The 19,658-nt window shown below is 36.3% G+C and overlaps 3 protein-coding genes across 8 annotated transcripts; 1 reads left to right on the forward strand and 2 right to left on the reverse strand.

Annotated features, from left to right (window-relative positions):
• Positions 1-259: 259 nt before the first annotated feature.
• Cdk5 (Cyclin-dependent kinase 5) lies at positions 260-1,992 on the reverse strand. The gene is made up of 4 exons (XM_036363132.2): positions 1,746-1,992; positions 1,420-1,687; positions 1,080-1,364; positions 260-1,015 (listed from the first exon to the last, which is right to left on the reverse strand). The coding sequence occupies exons 1-4, from the start codon at positions 1,911-1,913 to the stop codon at positions 855-857; spliced, it is 882 nt and encodes a 293-aa protein (XP_036219025.1). The 5' UTR covers positions 1,914-1,992; the 3' UTR covers positions 260-854.
• A 342-nt stretch (positions 1,993-2,334) lies between these two features.
• On the forward strand, positions 2,335-16,980 carry Rme-8 (receptor mediated endocytosis 8). Of its 3 annotated transcripts, none has more exons than XM_014240844.3 (28): positions 2,335-2,493; positions 2,897-3,208; positions 3,266-3,406; positions 3,556-3,700; positions 3,991-4,192; positions 4,266-4,770; positions 5,265-5,443; positions 5,513-5,720; positions 5,794-6,204; positions 6,278-6,427; positions 7,118-7,309; positions 7,375-7,494; positions 7,937-8,025; positions 8,087-8,255; positions 8,317-9,084; positions 9,149-9,378; positions 10,223-10,683; positions 10,747-11,123; positions 11,189-11,869; positions 11,935-12,110; positions 12,172-12,694; positions 12,753-13,076; positions 13,136-13,305; positions 13,385-13,592; positions 14,940-15,107; positions 15,202-15,324; positions 16,008-16,266; positions 16,348-16,980. In XM_014240844.3, exons 2-28 carry the CDS (start codon positions 3,017-3,019, stop codon positions 16,461-16,463), a joined length of 7,287 nt encoding a protein of 2,428 aa, XP_014096319.2. In that variant the 5' UTR covers positions 2,335-2,493; positions 2,897-3,016; the 3' UTR covers positions 16,464-16,980. The 3 variants fall into 3 exon arrangements, with proteins under 3 accessions (XP_014096319.2, XP_036219024.1, XP_069965073.1); XM_036363131.2 differs by having other exon boundaries at positions 3,994-4,192; XM_070108972.1 differs by having other exon boundaries at positions 2,346-2,493; positions 2,900-3,208.
• A 286-nt stretch (positions 16,981-17,266) lies between these two features.
• On the reverse strand, positions 17,267-19,283 carry LOC106621836 (uncharacterized). 4 transcript variants are annotated; one of them, XM_014240841.3, is made up of 4 exons: positions 19,111-19,281; positions 18,925-19,059; positions 18,473-18,684; positions 17,267-17,800 (listed from the first exon to the last, which is right to left on the reverse strand). In XM_014240841.3, exons 3-4 carry the CDS (start codon positions 18,673-18,675, stop codon positions 17,605-17,607), a joined length of 399 nt encoding a protein of 132 aa, XP_014096316.1. In that variant the 5' UTR covers positions 18,676-18,684; positions 18,925-19,059; positions 19,111-19,281; the 3' UTR covers positions 17,267-17,604. The 4 variants fall into 4 exon arrangements, with proteins under 4 accessions (XP_014096316.1, XP_014096314.1, XP_014096313.1 ...); XM_014240839.3 differs by having other exon boundaries at positions 18,473-18,690; XM_014240838.3 differs by lacking the exon at positions 18,925-19,059 and having other exon boundaries at positions 19,111-19,283.
• Between the last annotated feature and the right edge of the window lie 375 nt (positions 19,284-19,658).

Raw genomic sequence — 19,658 nt, forward strand, 5'->3', positions numbered from 1 at the left:
GTAACTTTACAATACACTTTAAAAATTAGTGTTATACGGTTATGTTGAAGAAAATATTTTAAACAAAATTAAAAATTCAAGTTAGCATATACTTCTTTAATAAAATCCGTTATTTATCAGAAAAACCAGAATATGTATGACTTAAAATTAATCAGCGACCTGTTTTTGGTAACTTTGAGGAATGTTCATTACCATAACAACAACAACCGTAACAGTTGTCAAAAAATTTGTGACATTTGTTTTATGAATAGAAAAAGAATTTGGCGGTTTTTATTTTTATTTAAATATGATTGGGACAGTGTCTCTCTATATCTCAGAGAATGTTTTCTTTTTTTGTTACAAAAATTGTAAACGCTCCTGATGGAGAGGAGGTATAATGGCAATATCGCTTATAATTTAAGTATAATATTAGTAATTTAATCACTACGCTATATTCTAAACGAATTCAAAATTCTTACATGGCTCACTGCTGCACTCACTGAAGGGAACTTAAAAATATGTATTGAATAATTTAACATTAAATCTGATTGCAATTTCAACACTGCTTAAGCATTTACAGCCTCGTGTATTGGTTTTACAATATGGAACAATTTCTTAAACACAATATAAATAACTAAATATAAGTTAATCATATTATATTAATAAGTACATTTAAGACGGCTTTTTCGTTCAACCTTTTTGATTTATAGAAATTATCTTCTAGATTCCAGCGCACAATCGGGCGAAGGATGCTTCCGCTCCTTATATTCTTATAAATATTCATTATAGCTAAAAAATTTTGTTTTGCCAATTAGAAGCGGTTACAGCAACGCAAGTAAATAACGTAAATATGCTTAATTATATATTAAATATTATTAATGATTTGACGAACTTTCAGTGAAATATGGATGTTGCATAGCCTGTTCCGCACTAATGCGCTGATTTGGCCGACATACCAATAATTTTTGCAATAAATCTCGACCTTTAGAATTAAGACGGGGTACTATTTGACTCCAGGATGTAATTGGCGAAAATGCTATAATAATATTACGGATTTTTATATATGAAGTAATGTTGAATAATAAAATAATAACACTTACATGGAAGCGCCACGTAGTCAGCCAAGTGAGTGACACCAGGCCAAGTCTCTTCTGTGGGAGTGCCAAGCACACGGAAGATTTTCATCAGTTGATCCAAAACATCTGATCCTGGAAATAACGGTCGACCAGCATCAGCAAGTTCAGCAAATATACAACCTGCCGACCACATATCAATACTGGTTGTATATAATTTCGCACCAAAGAGTACATCTGGTGGCCTATACCACAGTGTAACTACTTCAGCAGAATAACACTTTACGGGAATACCAAATGCACGAGCCAGACCTAATATAATTAATTTTAATATATATACTTTGGGTACTTATTGCGGTAGTTTTACCGAAATCGGCTAATTTTAGCTCGCCATTTTTGTTGATCAACAAATTCTGCGGCTTCAAGTCCCGGTGGAGTACATTGTGACTGTGACAGAAAGCGAGCCCACGCAACAGTTGTAACATAAAGCTGCGGCACACTGCCATATCGATTTCTCCATTCAAGCTATCAAAATATTTCTTCAGATCCTGATCACAATGCTCAAAAACTAACGTTAGCTTCTTGTCCGAGTGTAACACATCATAGAGTCGCACAATGTTTTTATGTTTCAGCTCCTAAATGTGTAATATATGTTTTATTAATAAAAAATGCACTAAATCCCTTTTCACACACCTTTAAAAGGCAAATTTCTCTGAGTGCGGAACTAGGCACTCCCTCGTCGTCCTCGTCCAAACGCACACGTTTCAATGCCACAATTTCCATGGTCTCACGATTGCGTCCCTTAAATACAGTACCGTAAGTACCCTCACCGATTTTTTCCAATTTTTCATATTTTTGCATTTTGTTTAGACAATAAGCACAAAATAAACCACTTGATAACTTAATTTACCGTTTATGATTTTGACAAGAATAGTGCCAATTTTTTAGAACTTTTGGCTTCAAGTGTTGATTGTCAAAACAAATTTTATGAGTACTAAAAAGTGATAAGAGATATCAGTGTGGTAAAGCAATTTGATTTGATTTTGATAAAAAAGTTTAATTACCCAAATAAAACACAAGTAATTTGCTTATGAATAGTCTGCGTCTAATAGAAACTTATAATTAATTATCGACAAGATATATTTATAATTTGTCAATCAAATTCTTTTTAATTCTATATTATATCGAGTTGAAACAGTGTTGTAAAGAGCCAACAGCTGTGCGTATTTTATCGCTTATCTTTCGCAACATATTCGCACTATTGCCATCATAAATGTCAATTGGAAAAATTCTGTTGTGACTGGAGAGTTCACTTTGCAAAAAAATTCGATCAGATGTGCATTAATTTTGAATTTTATCACGTAAAAAATAATAAAAATAGATTAAATTAATATTTGTGCTTATCGCACAAACGCAGAAAATGTTTTAACAAGAAAGAAAAGTGAGTAAACTGTGCATAAATGAAAGTCATTAGCCCCATTGTGGGGCGCTGTGGCGCTGCTTTAATTGCGGTTGTCGCAGTCAGTGGCGCTGTCTTGTTGGCTCATCAACAACGCAATCGCATTTATTTCGGATGTTCCTAAAGTAAACTCACTTCATTGGTATTTACTCCCCCATTTGAAGTATTGTGATACTTGTGTACTCTGGATTCCAGTGGTATTCGCAGTTACTGATAAGTGCCAATCAAACCGCAAAAAAAAAAATAATAATAATAGCGCCCGAAATTCATAAAAGGAAAAAACAAACTATTAGTCAACATCGATAAAAACAAAAAATCATTTTTAAACTTGCTGCGGTTGAATGTTGCTTTGGTAATCAATTTCTACGATTGTTCTATTTTTCAGAAGGTCATCATTTAATTATCAATTGAACATTGTGAGGCAGTGTGCACAAACAACACAGCTGCCAGTCTTGCCTCTAAAAACATTGTACAGTGTAGTAGTTTAACTTTAAACACTTCCGCCATGGTGCCGCCAAAGGATAATGTGGACCTTGAATGTTTTTTGGTGACAAAACATTCGTGGAAGGGTAAATATAAACGTATATTAGCTATTGGTACTGCTGGAATTTCAACATACAATCCAGATAAGTTAGATTTAACAAATCGTTGGACATATTCAGACATCGTTTCGGCGGCACCGAGTAAAGCAACAAATGTGAGTCATGTACCTTTTGTGATTTATTATTTACTTGAACTATTATTTGAATTGCAGATACCAAATGAATTTGTGCTTACTATTAAAAAAGAGAAACGTGTCGATTCTATAAAACTTTCATCTGAATATCGAAATGACATACTCTGCTCGATATTAAAGTATTACAAAGAGTTTGCTGATAAGCCTAAAAATTCACAAGTGAGTCCGATATAAATAAATTTGTTCCCGTAGTGCTTAGCTAACACGCCCATACATAATTATTTATATTATATGTATTTATATGTATGTGCATTGTTTTTGTGTTAAATTTTTTACATACAACTTTGTTTACACTATATGCATTGCAGCGTTTCCCTGCTTATAAATATCATTGGTCTGGTGTCAGTTTACCCACAATGCTTGAAGTCACACCGTGCTCATTAGATCAATTGGATCCAACAACAAATGAAGTGCTCACAAGTTATATGTATAAAGACATAGAGGGCATAATAGGTACTAATAGTTCCTTAGTTATCACATAAACATAAATATTAAGTTTGCCTGCAATCATTGCTTCGAGTTAAAATTGAAGACATTTTGAGCTTAACGAAATATAATTTACAACTAACAATTTAGTGACAAATGCACGGACCAACAAAAAGAAATCATTTGGATATTAATTTTTCACTGGAACTTTTACTAACCATTTAAAGTTGTTCTTGCTTTTAATTAATAGTAAATTTATTCTAAAACAAATTTTTCTTACCCAATTTAATTTTAAAAACTTGTCTCTACGATATAAGTAGGCATTTCCGACTACGATGGGGGCATTGTTATGGCCCATGGTGGCTTCAGTCGTTTACATCTTTTTCGTGCATTGAATCATCATGAAATTGTGCAGAATATAGCTCAGCGTTCGATCCAGTTTCTCGGTATAGAAACGAAAATACTCAAAAGCCAAATAACACTTGAACAATTCGAACGTCAGCGTTTCGGTGAATATAGGTAAGTATTGTATTTGCACATATGCACATATTTATTTACATATAATTATTTAATATAAATGTTTCCCAAACAGCGGTGATCAGTATCAAACATCTATGACCGAATTCACGGTGCAAAAGATTACACCACGTCATCCGGATCCAGTGAAGCGCATACTTTGCCTCACGGAAGCCACGCTGTTGGAACGCGATCCACAGACATATAGCGTTTGCACGCTACGTTTGCTAACCGATGTGTTTGCTTTAGTACGAGATAAAGACAATTTGCAACGCTTTTGTATTGAATATAAAAATGGCATATTGCGTCAGTATTTGACCAATGACCGCGATTCGCTACTGGCCACACTTTTGGATGCAGTGCGTTCGAGTGGCAATAAGGATGTTCACGTACGCATAAGCAATACACCGCGTGGTAAACGTTATGTACCATTTAGTTGCTCCGTCGATGAGGAAACTGAGGCGAATTTACTGCGCTTAATCATCAACAATGTACAAAATCCAACGAAACGCTTTGAAGTACTTGAACGCTTTAACGCCAACATACCACACAGTGGTCTTAACTACAGTGTTACACAAGATGTAAGTAAATGTGCTACATGCTATGTGAATATTGTTATAGTTTTTGTTTTCATTTAAAAAAATTTTTTTTTTGTTTTGTTTTATATTAATTTAATATTTTTTTTTTTTAAATTATTTTTTAAGTTTTGTTATGATTTTGAATATGATTATTTCTTTTTTTTTAATTTCTTTATATTTATTTATATACATATATATTTTTTTAAATTTTTTTATATATATATGTTATTATATTATTCATATACATTTATTTTTTTAAAATTATTTTATATATTTTTTTAATGTATAATGTATATATTTTTTTAAAGTTTTTTGTATACAAGTATTTTTTAAATTTTTTTTATATATAATATATATATTTTTTTATATATTTATAAATTATTACAAATATAAATGTATTTATAAATTTTTGTTTTATATATTTTGGATTTTTTATATACATACATACATACATTTTTTTAATATATTTTAAAATTGTTTATATATATTTCGTATAGAGCCTCTTTGCGGAGAACAAAGAGAAACTCATCTTGAGTGCGCTGCAAGCTTTGGCACAAAAGGAGCTCGACAATCCAACTGCACAATTGAACAATCTCGAAATCGAAACAATCTTTCACGCACTCACACGATTGCTAGCTAGCAAAGTCGGCTATGGCGCATTTACAAACTTAACCGGGTGAGCTATACACATACGTTTTTCTTGTATACAATACATTAATTTAGAATTATTTTTGACATATTGAAGTTTTCGCGAAATTATCGGAACGAAAATTGTTGCTGCTTTGCGTCGTAAAGACTTGGCTGTTACATACTCAGCCATCGATATGATAAATTCACTCATGCATTCAGTGAATGCCGATCATGACCTGAAGCAAGAGCAATTAAATAAATCATCCATATTATCGTCAAAGTCATTTCTGGAAACATTGCTAAACATGTGGACAACACATGTGGTATGTAAACACACATACAAATACAATTTTATATAAAATTATAACTTAACTTTAATTGCAATATCATTTACAGAGTCACGGCAGTGGCGCGCTAGTGCTATCCGCTATGTTGGATTTCCTCACATTCGCCCTCTGTGTGCCTTACAGCGAAACGACAGATGGCAAACAATTCGATATATTGCTGGAATTAGTTGCCGAACGTGGTCGTTATTTGTATAAACTCTTTCAGCATCCCTCGTTGGCCATTGTGAAGGGTGCTGGTCTAGTTTTACGCGCCATTATCGAAGAGGGTGAACTGCATGTGGCCCAACAGATGCAGGCGTTGGCTTTGGATGAAGCGGCATTGTGCCGGCATCTACTTGTTGCACTATATACACCAACCAATGATCCAACTTTGGCGACTCATCGTCAGTTATCACGCCATTTAATTGGTTTGTGGATTACAGATAACGAGGAAGCCTTGGAATTGTTGAGACGCATATTTGTAAGTATTTTTCGAAGTATAATTTAAAAGTAATGTATTTATGTATATACTATAATATTGTTTTGGCGTTTAGCCTGCTGGTTTGCTAATGTTCCTGGAGAGCGAGGAGAGCGTACCAAAGACTGATGTGGAGGATGATAAATTGAATTTTCGCGATAATCTGAAACTCGCAATACAACATTCCAATAGAAATAGGAGGAATATTATTGAGAAACATTTACATGTATGTATTTTAGTATGATCAATATAATCACTTATAATAGCTTTTTCGATTCACTAAAAATTTGAGAGTGGCGAATCGAACAAACAACTCTCATAAATCAAGCAGGCTTGCATAATCAAGTGGCGTTAGAATAGGTGACAGACAAATCAATGTATGTACGGAAAAGCCGTTACATAGAAAACAATCTGTAAAGCGGTAAAATGAAACAAGTATCCAATAGTAAATCCAATCACATGACTTCAGGAGTGGAAATTTAAATTAAATAAAGTAATACGGCTTCGGAAACTACGGTTTATATGCGTAAAAATGTGTGTAGTATATATTAGAGCTGGCAACATCGTTGGATTTTTCAACTATGCGAATATATCTAAAAATCAAACATCAGTGGATCAGTTTTGGCTTTATTGTTGTTGTTGTAGCGGCAGAAAACATCCCTGAAGTAATTTCTAGAAATGCTGCTGAGTTGACAGTCGTTGGCCGGATAAAAATCCGGGTTCGTTTCGGTTACGTAGACCCGACTGTCGTGGCAACATGTTTTTGCTTTCTTCTTACTATCCGCTTAAACAGACTCAGCTAATGCATTTACTTGTGTGCTACGAAACGCTTTATTATTATTATATTTTTTTATTTTATAATTTAAAAAATTTAATACGTATTAAGTATCCATAATTTCTTTTCTCTTCCCCAAAGGATATCAAGCATTGGGGTATGAACCTCTTAGAGCAACAGGATCCTGCTGCTCAAGCTATAAAAAATCGCCCAGTGGTGCTTCGAAATCGACGTCAGCGCAAGAAAAAAGAGGACGATATATTAAATTTACCCTATTTCTTTTACAACTTCGCGAAAGATCACAGTTTGCCGAATTTAATATGGAACCATAAGGTCGGTTAGAACTTCTATATTTACATATATCGCATATAAAAATTATACACGAAATTTTCTGACAGACACGTGAGGAGTTGCGTATTTGCCTGGAAAACGAGTTGCGGCAATTTATGAACGATCGCGACTTGGCTGGCACTATGATTGTGGCGTGGAATTATCAAGAGTTCGAGGTTACTTACCAGGTATATTAAATTTGCACCTTCAGTGGACATTATCTATAGACTGTATAACTCACATTTCAATTTGTAAATATTGGAACAAACTGTTGCTATATTTAGAACGTCATAAAGATTGTGCAATTATTTGAGTTCATGCTATTACACTAAAAAAATTACTCGAATTGTTTTGGAGAACTTGCTGAGATGTTAGGCCTTTGTCGGGCATAAATCCTGGTCTTTTCCAGTTATGTCAACTGTAATTGTTGCAAACAGTCCCTTCATTTTGGAACATTATTAATTACTTAGCATACATTTTGGCGCAAAAACACTTTTCATATTTAAAAAATTGATATCAGTTAAAAATTCTCAATTTTTAAAAACAAATCGTAAACCTTAATGGAGACGGAATTTTTCAAAGGCGACTAACTCAAAACTGACTTAAAATTCTTTACATATTTTTTTGCAGTGTTTGGCAGATGAAATCCAAATTGGTGACTATTATATACGGCTAATTTTGGAGAAAGACGATTGGCCGCAAAATCTTGTGAAAGATCCGTAAGCAACAACTGTACACACACACTTCACAACATTTTTACAACTTTATTTTCTATTTCAGAATCGAGTTGTTTAATGCGCTCTACCGTCGTGTACTCTGTCGCCAACGTGTCAACGATGATCAACTAACGGTAGTGTCACTACAAGCGCTAGCGAAGGTTTATCGTCGTTACCACAAGGAAATCGGTCGTTTTAGCGATATGTCCTATATCTTGCAGTTAACCGATCGTGTATGTACTTGTATTTACCACTACAAACATAATTATATATAAATTTACATATATTTTATAGTGCCTCTCACCATCGCTGCGTGATGCGCTCATCAATCTGATATCCTGCATGGTGCTGGAGAAATCCAATTGCCGTCCACTTGTCGATCACGTGCAGTGCCTTGTTGACCTCATAACGCTGGCACATCTACATAAGGGGCGTGCACAGCCGAATACGAAAACCAATGTCATAGAGGCTGGTCCTAATATGGAGGCATATGAGGAGAAAGATTGGTATTATAATATTGAAAAGGAGGGACAAAAACCGGAACGTCAAGGTCCCATAACATATTCCGAATTGAAGGAGCTCTGGCAAAAGGGTGTGATAACACCGAAAACACGTTGCTGGGCCATCGGTATGGATGGTTGGCGTTCGCTACAACAAATACCGCAATTAAAATGGTGCCTTATCGCCAAGGGTACGCCGATCTACAATGAGACCGAATTGTCCTCCAAACTGCTCGATATACTCATTAAATGTACGAGCTTCTTTCCAAGTCGCACACAAAACGGCACTGCCGTACTTATACCGGGACCCAAATTGTCACGCAAACTATCCGAATTCGTTTGTCTACCGCACATCGTGCAGGTGTGTCTCACACACGATCCCGGCTTGCTGGAACGCGTTGCCACACTGTTGTGTCACATTATGGAAGACAATCCCGAAATGCCGAAGGTCTATTTGACCGGTGTATTTTACTTTATGCTCATGTATACGGGTAGCAATATACTGCCGATCACAAAGTTCCTAAAGATGACACACATGAAGCAGGGTTTCCGCAGTGATGAGGTTAGCTAACGCATCATAAATTACATTTTCAGTTAATGTGAAATTGACTTTTTCTATTTCTTAGACATCACAATCCGGCATAATGCATCGCAGCATTTTGGGTCAACTGTTGCCAGAGGCCATGGTGTGCTTTTTGGAAAACTACAGTGCTGAGAAGTTTGCGGAAATATTTTTAGGTGAATTCGATACACCGGAGGCGATTTGGAGTTCAGAAATGCGTCGTTTGTTGATTGAAAAGATATCGGCACACATTGCTGATTTTACGCCACGCTTGAAGGGGCACACAATGGCGCGGTAAGTTATAATTATTGTTTAATGATACTCCCACTTATTACTGGCAACAAGTGAAGTGTAGTATACTAGCTACATATAAGCAAACGAGGGAATTCCGAACAAAATAAAAATGGAAAATTTGGTAGACACGATTTTTTTTCTCAAAGCGTAATCTCCTTTTGGCTCTATACACGGTAGTTTGGAAGCAAAAAGAAGTTATACGTGGTCAAAACTGCAGAATTTGGTCGAAGGGGCAGCAATTTGTAGCCAAAAATTTTTTTGGAATTCGGGTTTCTGGTTGATAAGAAAGCCTTCGCCTTCAACGGAGCAGTTTCCACAGTTTCGACTATTCTTTGATCTTCGACGCAGAAACTTCTTCGCTGACGCAGACTTTTGAGCTGCTTACTATTTCAGCTGTTTCACGCGGCTGTTTGCCCATACGAGATTATCCTTCGTGTTAGCTCTTTTTGGTGAACTGGCGTGTCTGATCAAAAACCGTCGTACGACCATGTTGAAACTCGTTAACGGTCGCCATCAAAGACGAATAGCCACAGTACACAGCATTCCAAAATCTGAAATCGAATTACCGACATACAGGTGTACTACACGACAATGAATTTCTCTTGGGATAGTCCCATCATCGGTCCGCCATATTATGCTGTTTCTAAAGTTTGGTACTATGCTTTCATAAAGTCGCAGCTTACGTAACCGCCCCTATTTCATAGTTAAAAAAATTGGAGAAATGCTGTCATTAAAAATTCGGGTCCTTTCCGATTATCCACACTCGATTGCTGTGGGTTCGATAGTTGTTTGAGCACTTTTTTTATAGATTAAAAACATATATATTTTTTTTACTATATTTCAGCTATCCCTACCTTGCCATACCGGCTATCAGTTATCCACAGCTCGAAAATGAACTCTTCTGTCACATCTATTATTTACGCCATTTATGCGACACACAAAAATTCCCCAACTGGCCCATCGCCGATCCAGTCCAGCTGCTGAAACACACCTTGGATGCTTGGCGCAAAGAAGTCGAAAAGAAACCACCACAAATGACTGTACAGCAGGCGTACCAAGATCTCGGCATCGACTTGACCAAGACACCCAAACCCGATGAATCGATGATACGCAAGAGTTACTACCGTTTAGCGCAAATGTATCATCCGGACAAGAATCCAAATGGACGTGAAGTTTTCGAAAAAGTCAATCAGGCGTATGAGTTCTTGTGCTCGCGTTCGGTGTGGTCCTCAGGTGGACCAGATCCCAAAAACATAGTACTCGTGCTGCGCACACAAAGCATACTCTTCGAACGTTATCCAGATGGTGAGTTTCAGATAATTAACGGCAAGCATTTGTCATATAATTTTTTCTATTACTTCTTTACAGTGTTGCGTCCTTACAAATACGCCGGTTATCCGCAGTTAATCAAGACTATACGCCTGGAGACACGCGATGATGACTTATTCTCGAAGGAAGTACAGGTATTATCGGCCGCCTCGGAGCTTTGTTATCACACGGTGCATTGCTCGGCCTTGAATGCGGAAGAGCTGCGTCGCGAAGAGGGCATCGAAGCGCTTTTAGAGGCCTACACACGTTGCGTGTCGATTTTGGGTGTTGATTCTAAACCCGATGCGCTGCACTATCAAGTCATTTCGAATGTGACACGTTGTTTCGAGGTTGCCTGCAACTTTGAGAAATGCAAACAAAAGATTATCACATTGCCGCAATTGCTTTCCGACGTCTGTCGCGTCGTGTACTTTAAGGTAAGTGCTGTTAAAGTGCTGCCAAACAACAAATAAAGCATTAAAGCGCATTTCTTCTCCCTTAGCACACGCTATCGGTTAGTTTGGTGACCAGTATGGCGGCCAACAACTACGAATTGCAATGCAATTTGGTTCGCAATGGCGTGCTGTGGTCACTGCTGCTCTTCTGGTTCGATTACGATTACACGCTGGACGAGAGTGGCGTGCAGGCCAGCGACAAAACTAATCAGCAACAGGTGGCCAACAATTTAGCGAAAATTTCTGTACTCGCCTGTATTGCGCTTGCCGGCTACGGTTTGGACTTGCATAAGGCGGCGAATGGCACCGACAATGGCAGCGGCGATGCCTCGCCAACCACCGCTCCTAAAGTGATTAAAGCGAATGCGGCAATTGCATCGCCCTCAACGTCGGCGTACACGAAAAACGCACAGAATCCATTGCAGAACGCCAACAAACAGTTGGCCATAACTTCTGGTATTGCTGCCGATACAGAAATAAGGAATCTGGTTGCCAAGCGCGATTCCAATGCTAGTACCAAATCGGATGTCATTTCGAATGCATCGTCCAACGAGAAGGAGGAAAATGGCGAGACGAATGGCAATGGAAACGCGAAAAAGCCGAACGACTCGCAGCTGCCGAAATATACAGTTGTGTCCGAAGCGAAGAATACAATCGTAAAGCAGGTGCTGGATCGCCTGCTTACGCCGTACATAGCGAATAGGTTGCCCAGAGAACGCAGCAGCGATGTAAGCCGAAATGGAAGTGCAATAATATAGAGTAATTTAATTTCTTTTATAATTCTCGCTCACAGATTCTAAAAGTACTTACATCAAATACGCGTAATCCCTACTTGATATGGGATAATGGCACGCGTGCGCAATTGGTTGACTTCTTGGAGACACAACGCACGACTGCTACGAAGGAGACATTCGAGGACGTCGCTGAGGTGTATAATTTAGTGTCCGAATTCCAATATGACGTTAGCAAGTAAGCACAGAAACTTTATTATCATATACAGTTATTTGCTTAAACCATTTTACCACGCTAGAAATGAACTGCAAATTGGTGGCGTCTACATACGCATCTACAATGAGATGCCAACATTCCCCATAGCTAAACCGAAACAGTTTATTATGGATCTGCTGGAGTATCTCAAGCAAGCATATCACTACTTGACCACCAACAACAGCAGCGGTGTAAAGTTCGTTACAACTCCCACCTCTGTGGCGTCAAATAACGTCAGTCAAGATGGCATACTCACACCGACACTGGCACCGAATCACCCACAGTTGCAACCGGCCAAAACTGGCAAAACCTTCGATGAAGTTCTGAACGCCTACAATCGCTCAAAGATACGCAATAAAATCGAAGCGAGCGCTTTGCTCGAGCAACAACAACTGCAACAGCAATACAGATATGATTTTGCGAATGATGGTGCACTGCAAGATCATGTGATAATGGTGCTACAAGCGCTAATGGCCGTTATTAAATGCAATGCCGAAGTGGAGATACAATGCATCGGCAGTTTCAATATGATCTTCGGTTTCTTGGCGCATAATTTGTTCAATGAGGTAAGCTTTTTAATTTATTTTAACAAAAGCGAGTAATTAAATTTATTCTCTCACTTAGAACACTGCCGTCAAGACAGTGGCACTCGAAGTGGTCGCTTTGGTTTCACGCAATAAAGAATGCGTTTCGGAAATTGCCGCCTGTGAGTTGCTCGGTCAGTTTTTGGTTGCGCTCAAAGATCCCGATTTGCGCAGCAGCCAAGTGAAAGTGCTCGAAACGATGTCTGGTCTCATGAATGTACAGGAAATGATAAAGGAGGCACAAAACAAGGGTGCCGCCATTTATTTGCTCGATATGTTCTGTAATTCACGCAATCCGCTGATACGTGAAATGTGCGCCGAAATATTGGCGAAAATGACGGCGGATCGTTTAAGTGGGCCGAAGGTATGTGCCATTTTCATTAAGTTAGCACTCCATACACTATACCGTTAACGTCATTTCAGGTACGCATTACCGTATCGAAATTCCTGCCGCCGCTCTTCGTTGACGCAATGGTCGAATCACCGCAAACTTCAGTGCAATTATTCGAATCAATACATGAGCATCCGGAATTGATATGGAATGATAAGACGAGAGCTATAGTTTGTGATGCTGTGTCGGATACGTGTGAGAGGTACGCATGTAGGATTGTTTTCAATTTCTTTGGTAAAAACTCCATTTTTCGCTTTTTCATTATTTGTTTACGCAAACAGCTTCTATAGAGCGCAAAAGATCACCGACAAACATGTGTGGAAGGATCCTGAAGTGCTCAAAGATATCGTTTCCAATGAAATTGTTGTTGCTGGCGTTTATTTGCGTTTATTCGTCAGTAATCCGGCGTGGACTTTGCGTAAGCCGAAACAATTTTTGGCGGATTTACTGGATTTCGTTGTGGAGCAAATCAGCAAAAGCTCTACAGAGGTAAATTTTTTTATATATTTATAGGATTTTTGGAACTTATTAAGATATTTTGATCATTTGCTTATGACATATTTTTTAGATTTTTGTTTATTTTGAATGTAGATTCACCTTTGCATTTATATTCCTGTTTTGGTGTTCAAATGATATTTTAATCCATTAATCTTAATCCTATATTGTTCAAAATTCTTTTAAACTATTATTCCTGAATTTCTAACAGTACTATTTAACCTATATTATTTTTAACCCATATTATTATCATAGAAATATGAAAGAGATAAAATAATGAGATGGATGTATAAACTTATGTTGATTTCTATGCAATCTACAAACTTATGCACCCTCTTCTAGTTGCAATACATCGTAAGAGTCCAATTCTCTACTGTATTTTTTCAAGTGTTGCCGTAAAAAATTGTAGTTCTTCCATAATTAGAAACAGACGAGCCAACATGATTAATTAATTCATACACCAAACTACTTATTGACCCCTAGAAGTATGCTTTTAGGAACAGCTTAACTATACACTGACCGATAGTTTTATATTTTACTGTATTGGGAAAAGAAAATACTTGATTAGTAAAGCTGAAGACTTCGCCGAAAGTTCTGGTTTTGTTTTAATATTTATTTTTAAGCGGCGAAATCAAATTTATCACAGCATTAAAATATGCTATATATCCTAAATCATCGACCATTTTCCAAATTGCTTACCCACCAATCAAGGCAAAGTTAGATTTGCAGTTTGGTCTTTTATGACCTCAATTGACACATTTCCAGCAACATTTATTTAAGTTTCAGGATCATGAACATATAGTAGACAGGCAATCTGTCGAAAAATTGTCGAAAAATTTCTAGAATTTACTGACCATCATCGAAAGTTGCTGTCAATTACAAGAGCGTTAAAAGATATCGAAAAACATAGGAAACTATTTCTAACGTTTCACTATTGGTAAATGAACGAATTTCACAACAGTCACGCCCACATTTCGCATAACGGTATTTATATGAAACATGAAAAAGTGATTCGTTAAAAACCAATAATTGTAGCTTCAACTTTTAAAACCCTAATAAAGCGAACCTTTAGAAACGGGCATGATTAATCGTAATTTCTATTAAATTTTTATATACCATAAAATACTTGGTTGAACTAAAAAAAATCTGGTGTTCTGACTACATAGTCATAGTCGGATCATGAGGTTCAGCTTCTAAAAAAATTATATTATCGTTTTTCCATTATAAATAAGTAAATTATATTCAATTTTATAAAAGGATATTTTTGCATTTATATTCTTTAAAGCCCCTGGTTTATATTAAATTATGTACATACGTACATACATTTTCCTCTATCAACAGAAAGACGTTTTGGAGCTATCAACGACAGCTTTAGTAGAACTACTACGTTCACAACCGAATCTAGCCGACGATATCCCCGTTTTGGGGCACATACCGAAGCTGTTCAATTTGCTGTCCCTGCAGCCGAAAAGCACACTATCAGTATTGCACCAGCTCTCACTATCCGAGGTGAGTATTTGGCACCTACTTTTGAAAAATTAATTTTTTTTTTACTGTAAATTAATAATTTAAACTTATCTCATTTAAACAATTAACTTTACAGTTTTGTGTAAGTGCCGTCTCGCAAACCGAATGCATACACCCGCTTAAGAAATGCATGGAACAGCATCGTGATTGTATTGAGAAGGCCTGTGAGACGCTTAGTCGCCTGTTCAAATATCAACACGTGAGTATTTAAGCATTACTTAATTAATTTGTATACTCTAAACAGGGTATGTTAAGTTTGCAACGAAGTTTGTAACGCACAAAAGGAAAGGTCGGACACCCTATAAAATGTATACATATACATAAATGATCAGCATAACGAGCTGAGTCAATTTAGCATGTCCGTCTGTTTGTCTATATATATTCGAACTAGTCCATCGATGAAAATCATGCCCTTGTACGGCAAACTTTTTCATATAACGAGATATCTTCACGAAATTTGGCACGTTTTATTATTCAAAGCAACAGTACAATATCCGAAGAAATTATTAACTTCGGACCATTATAGCATATAGCTGCAATACAAACTGATCGGTCAAAATCGAGTTCTTGTGTGGAAAACTTTTTTATTTGACAAGATATCTTCACGAAATTTGGCTTGAATTATTGTCAAAGACAACGGTACAATCTCCGTAGAAATTATTCAGATCGGAAAACTATAGCATATCGCTGCCATACAAACTGATCGATCAAAATAAGAATAAAGATGTTTTATACCCTTTTATGCTATAAAAAATATTGTGAAGGGTATTATAGCTGCGGTGTAGCCGAAATTAACGTTATTTTTTTATTTTTATTTTTTATTTTATTTGATATTTTTTATTTTATTTTACATTTTTTATTTTCCAAATATTTTTCTTGCAGGATTCACTCATTAGTCAATCGCTCGAAGTGAATTTGGTGCCATACTTATTGGGTCTCCTGGACAGTCGCCTGGAATATGTGGACAATGCATCGGCAGTGAAAGCGCAAATAGTCGCTGCACTCAAGGGCATGACACACAATCTCAATTACGGCGAACGCGTCACACAAATCTTGCTTAAACATCCCATATGGGCCGAGTACAAAGATCAACGACACGATCTTTTCATAACAGATACCAACATAAGAGGCTATCTGACAGGTACATACATGTTTGTTTGTTGTTGTTGCATATTATTTACTGTTAATGTGTTGTTTTTTTTTGTTTGTTTCATTTTTGCAGGTATAAATCCCACCGCTGGCTATTTGACGCAAGGACCAGCGCAAAGCGTGGACGTACTCACCTCACCGCCACCCATGGATCGCGACGACCCATCCGCACGACCGGCCATAGATTAATATACAGTGCATGTTGCGACAGTAACGTTTTACATGCTGTAGCTTTTGTTGCCATTCGGTGCGTAGCAACAACAACTGGCAAACTGGTCAGTATTGTCAAAAGGCTTTAATTGAGCGTGAACGCTGGAAATATACGATGCGATATCTTTTGATTGGTGCATAACATAGCGTAGGCACAAACAAAAACAAAAAGTGAAATCAACTAATATAAATAAATACAAAAAACAAAACAAAAAAATACAAATGAAAATGAAAATGACGCCGCACATACAAATTTAAACTGGAATGCACTCAATCAAGAAATCAAAGCGTCTTAGCATCATTGCTTATTTACTTGCTTATTGATTTTTTTATTACTATTATTATTATAATTATTATTATTACTGCTACTACTACTATTTTTTTGGTATTATTATGTTAATGTGAATATCTGCTTGTATACAATTTGCAACGCAAAGCGAAGTGATGTGAAGAAAGTCTTTTTCAAAATCAAGAATATAAAAAATGTTTCCTTAAATTAGTGTATATTTACTAAATGAAATCAGTGTGTTTAACATCACGTAATACATGCTGAATTTACAAAGATTTCGTTGGTGTTTCGATGAGCAGAATTCAAGCTGCAGCTGCAACTGGCATGCCGCCATACCAAATTGCACAGGCAATATATAAATTACGTATGAATTTCTGAAAACGATTCTCACCACTCTTAAGTACACAAAACGCATACACATACATATGTTTGTACACAACCACACTAACACACACACACACACACACGCAGTGTAAGCGATGCAACCTTAAAATACATGAAATTTTTATATTTGTAGATTATAAAGTTTACAAAAGAAAAATAGATACAAAAATGCATACAATTATAGTATAAAAAGAATTACAATACACATACAGCATATAAATATATATACATACATATATATTATATATAAATATATCTAACTTAAAGTGATACAGAGAAATCTTAAAAAATAAATAAAAACCGATTCATTTTGAATGATTGTGCGCGAATTTGTCGTTTGGAATTTTCGAAATTTCTGCGTAATTTTTAGACATTGCAATAATTTTTTTCTATCATTCTATTTTTTTTTATAGCCACTAATATAAAATAAAATAGTTTTTTTTCCGCTTACGTGCTGAAAACCAGACACAGCGCCAACCGTATATAGTCAATTGTTGAGGCGATTGCCGTGCCCACAATGCGCCAGCGCTCCAAATACAACACCAGAAAGAGATTGTATTTCTCATTGACAATGCGAAAGGAGTAGAGACGGTGCAGATAGCCGAGCACATTGAGTTTATCCGGGAAAGCTATGTCGTAGTGGCTGTAAATAGGCAATAATGTAATATCCGAAAAAATTGCTCAGATCGAGTCACTGTAGCATATAGCTGTCATACAAACTGTCCGATCATAGTTCTTGTAAGGAATCTTTTGTATTTGTGAAGGATTTATTTACCTTTGGAACTTACTGAAGTTTGAATCACCGAAGCTATTATAGGTGTTTCAAACTTCAATAAGTTCTAAAGTTGAATAAATCGACAGTCTAGGCGTTGGAATTGAATATTTAGCTATAGATCCATTAAGAATGATAGGACTTCCAAGTGTGTTTCCGATATAATCTACAATTATTAAGAGATTCTCCATTTATCGAATTACATTGAGAGAAACTCTAGGAGTCGTTCGGTCAAGTCGAAAGAATTTGACCTATTTATGTCATAGGATTCGATAAAGAGCGTGACCCAAATAAATCTGTCTAAGCCATCAAGCTCGTTGAAGACTTTCGGTAACCTTTACAAGTATGCTAGCTGATAGTATAAGCTATCTAGAATATAAATTCCGATTGGTTCCGAATACACAAACCGAAGTTTCTTGTAAACGAATCTATCAGAGGTATGCGGATAATTCGGCCTAATTTTGTTTCGATAGCAATTTAGAGAAGCGAGTGGTAAAGTTCTTAGGTGGCTACACTATAAGTATTATAGATTCTTATACGTACTTTTCGATGATATACTGCACCTCAGCGTAGGACCAAATAAATATGACCGCTGGATATAAGATCGGTAGCAGGATGAATATCGCCAAAATGAAGGTGACCAACACCTTGAGTATTGTCGGAAAAGGTAACGGCTCCAGCCAAGTGCCAACTAAATGCTCGATAAAGGGCTGTTGATAGTATATAATTTTACTAAAGAACGGCATGTGCTTCCACTGTTTCTTAAAAGCAAAAAAAAAAAAAACAATGAACAAAATTTGACATTAATAACACTAAGTAAAATAATATTGAAATATTTAAGAATATTAAGTGTAAATTAAAGCGTAACATTGTGAACCCTAGGGTTTTCGAGACTTATGTACATCTGGTTCGAATGTCTGAACGTTATTTTTTAAAATAGGTTATTAAAAGTTATGGAGTTATTCCTCCATTTGGACGTTTTTGAGTTCACTAACCGAAGCAACGATATGGATCTCAGCGCATATTATTAATTTACTACAAAGTCATCATCAAACACACACAGAGTCTCAAGTTGGCAATGTGCAGAGCTTCGTGAATTAGAAATAATTGTGGACCCGCTTTCCGGTTCGCTGGAAAATTGGCTTGGCTTTATTTACATACCATATATTTTCAGTACTCACAATTTTTCGCTGATGCAGAGGTTTATGCCAAATTTTCCGATACATCTTCGACGTGTAGAAATAAAAAGTTTTTAGAAATTATAAACTAAATATACAAAAAAATATATATGTCGTAAAATAAAATAAAATAACAAATCTATTCGGTTTGAAAATGCTAACAAAAAGAAAAAGTACACAAAAACCAGTTGAAAAACAAAATTTCGAAGAAAAATCAGTTGGAATTGGGCGATAATAAAAATTCTAAAATTTGTAAGCATTTACGAGGTGTGTTCATAACAGAACGAGAATTTTCGTTTTTTGAAAAAAATATTTATTTATTTATTTGTCTACATTAATATTGTCGCCTTCAAAATATTTCCCATTTGATATTATACACTTATGCCAGCGCTTCTGCTAATCGTCGAAGCACTGCTCAAACTCGATATTTGGGATAGTCTTTAGCTCTTTCAGCGATGCGCTTTTATATTTTATATGTTATCTATGCTTGTAAAGCAACGGTTCTTTAAGGTTCTTACGGGCTTGTGATGCGGACGATCTCGCTGTACTTT

Source organism: Bactrocera oleae, chromosome 4 (assembly GCF_042242935.1).
Source record: "Bactrocera oleae isolate idBacOlea1 chromosome 4, idBacOlea1, whole genome shotgun sequence".
NCBI lineage: Eukaryota > Metazoa > Arthropoda > Insecta > Diptera > Tephritidae > Bactrocera > Bactrocera oleae.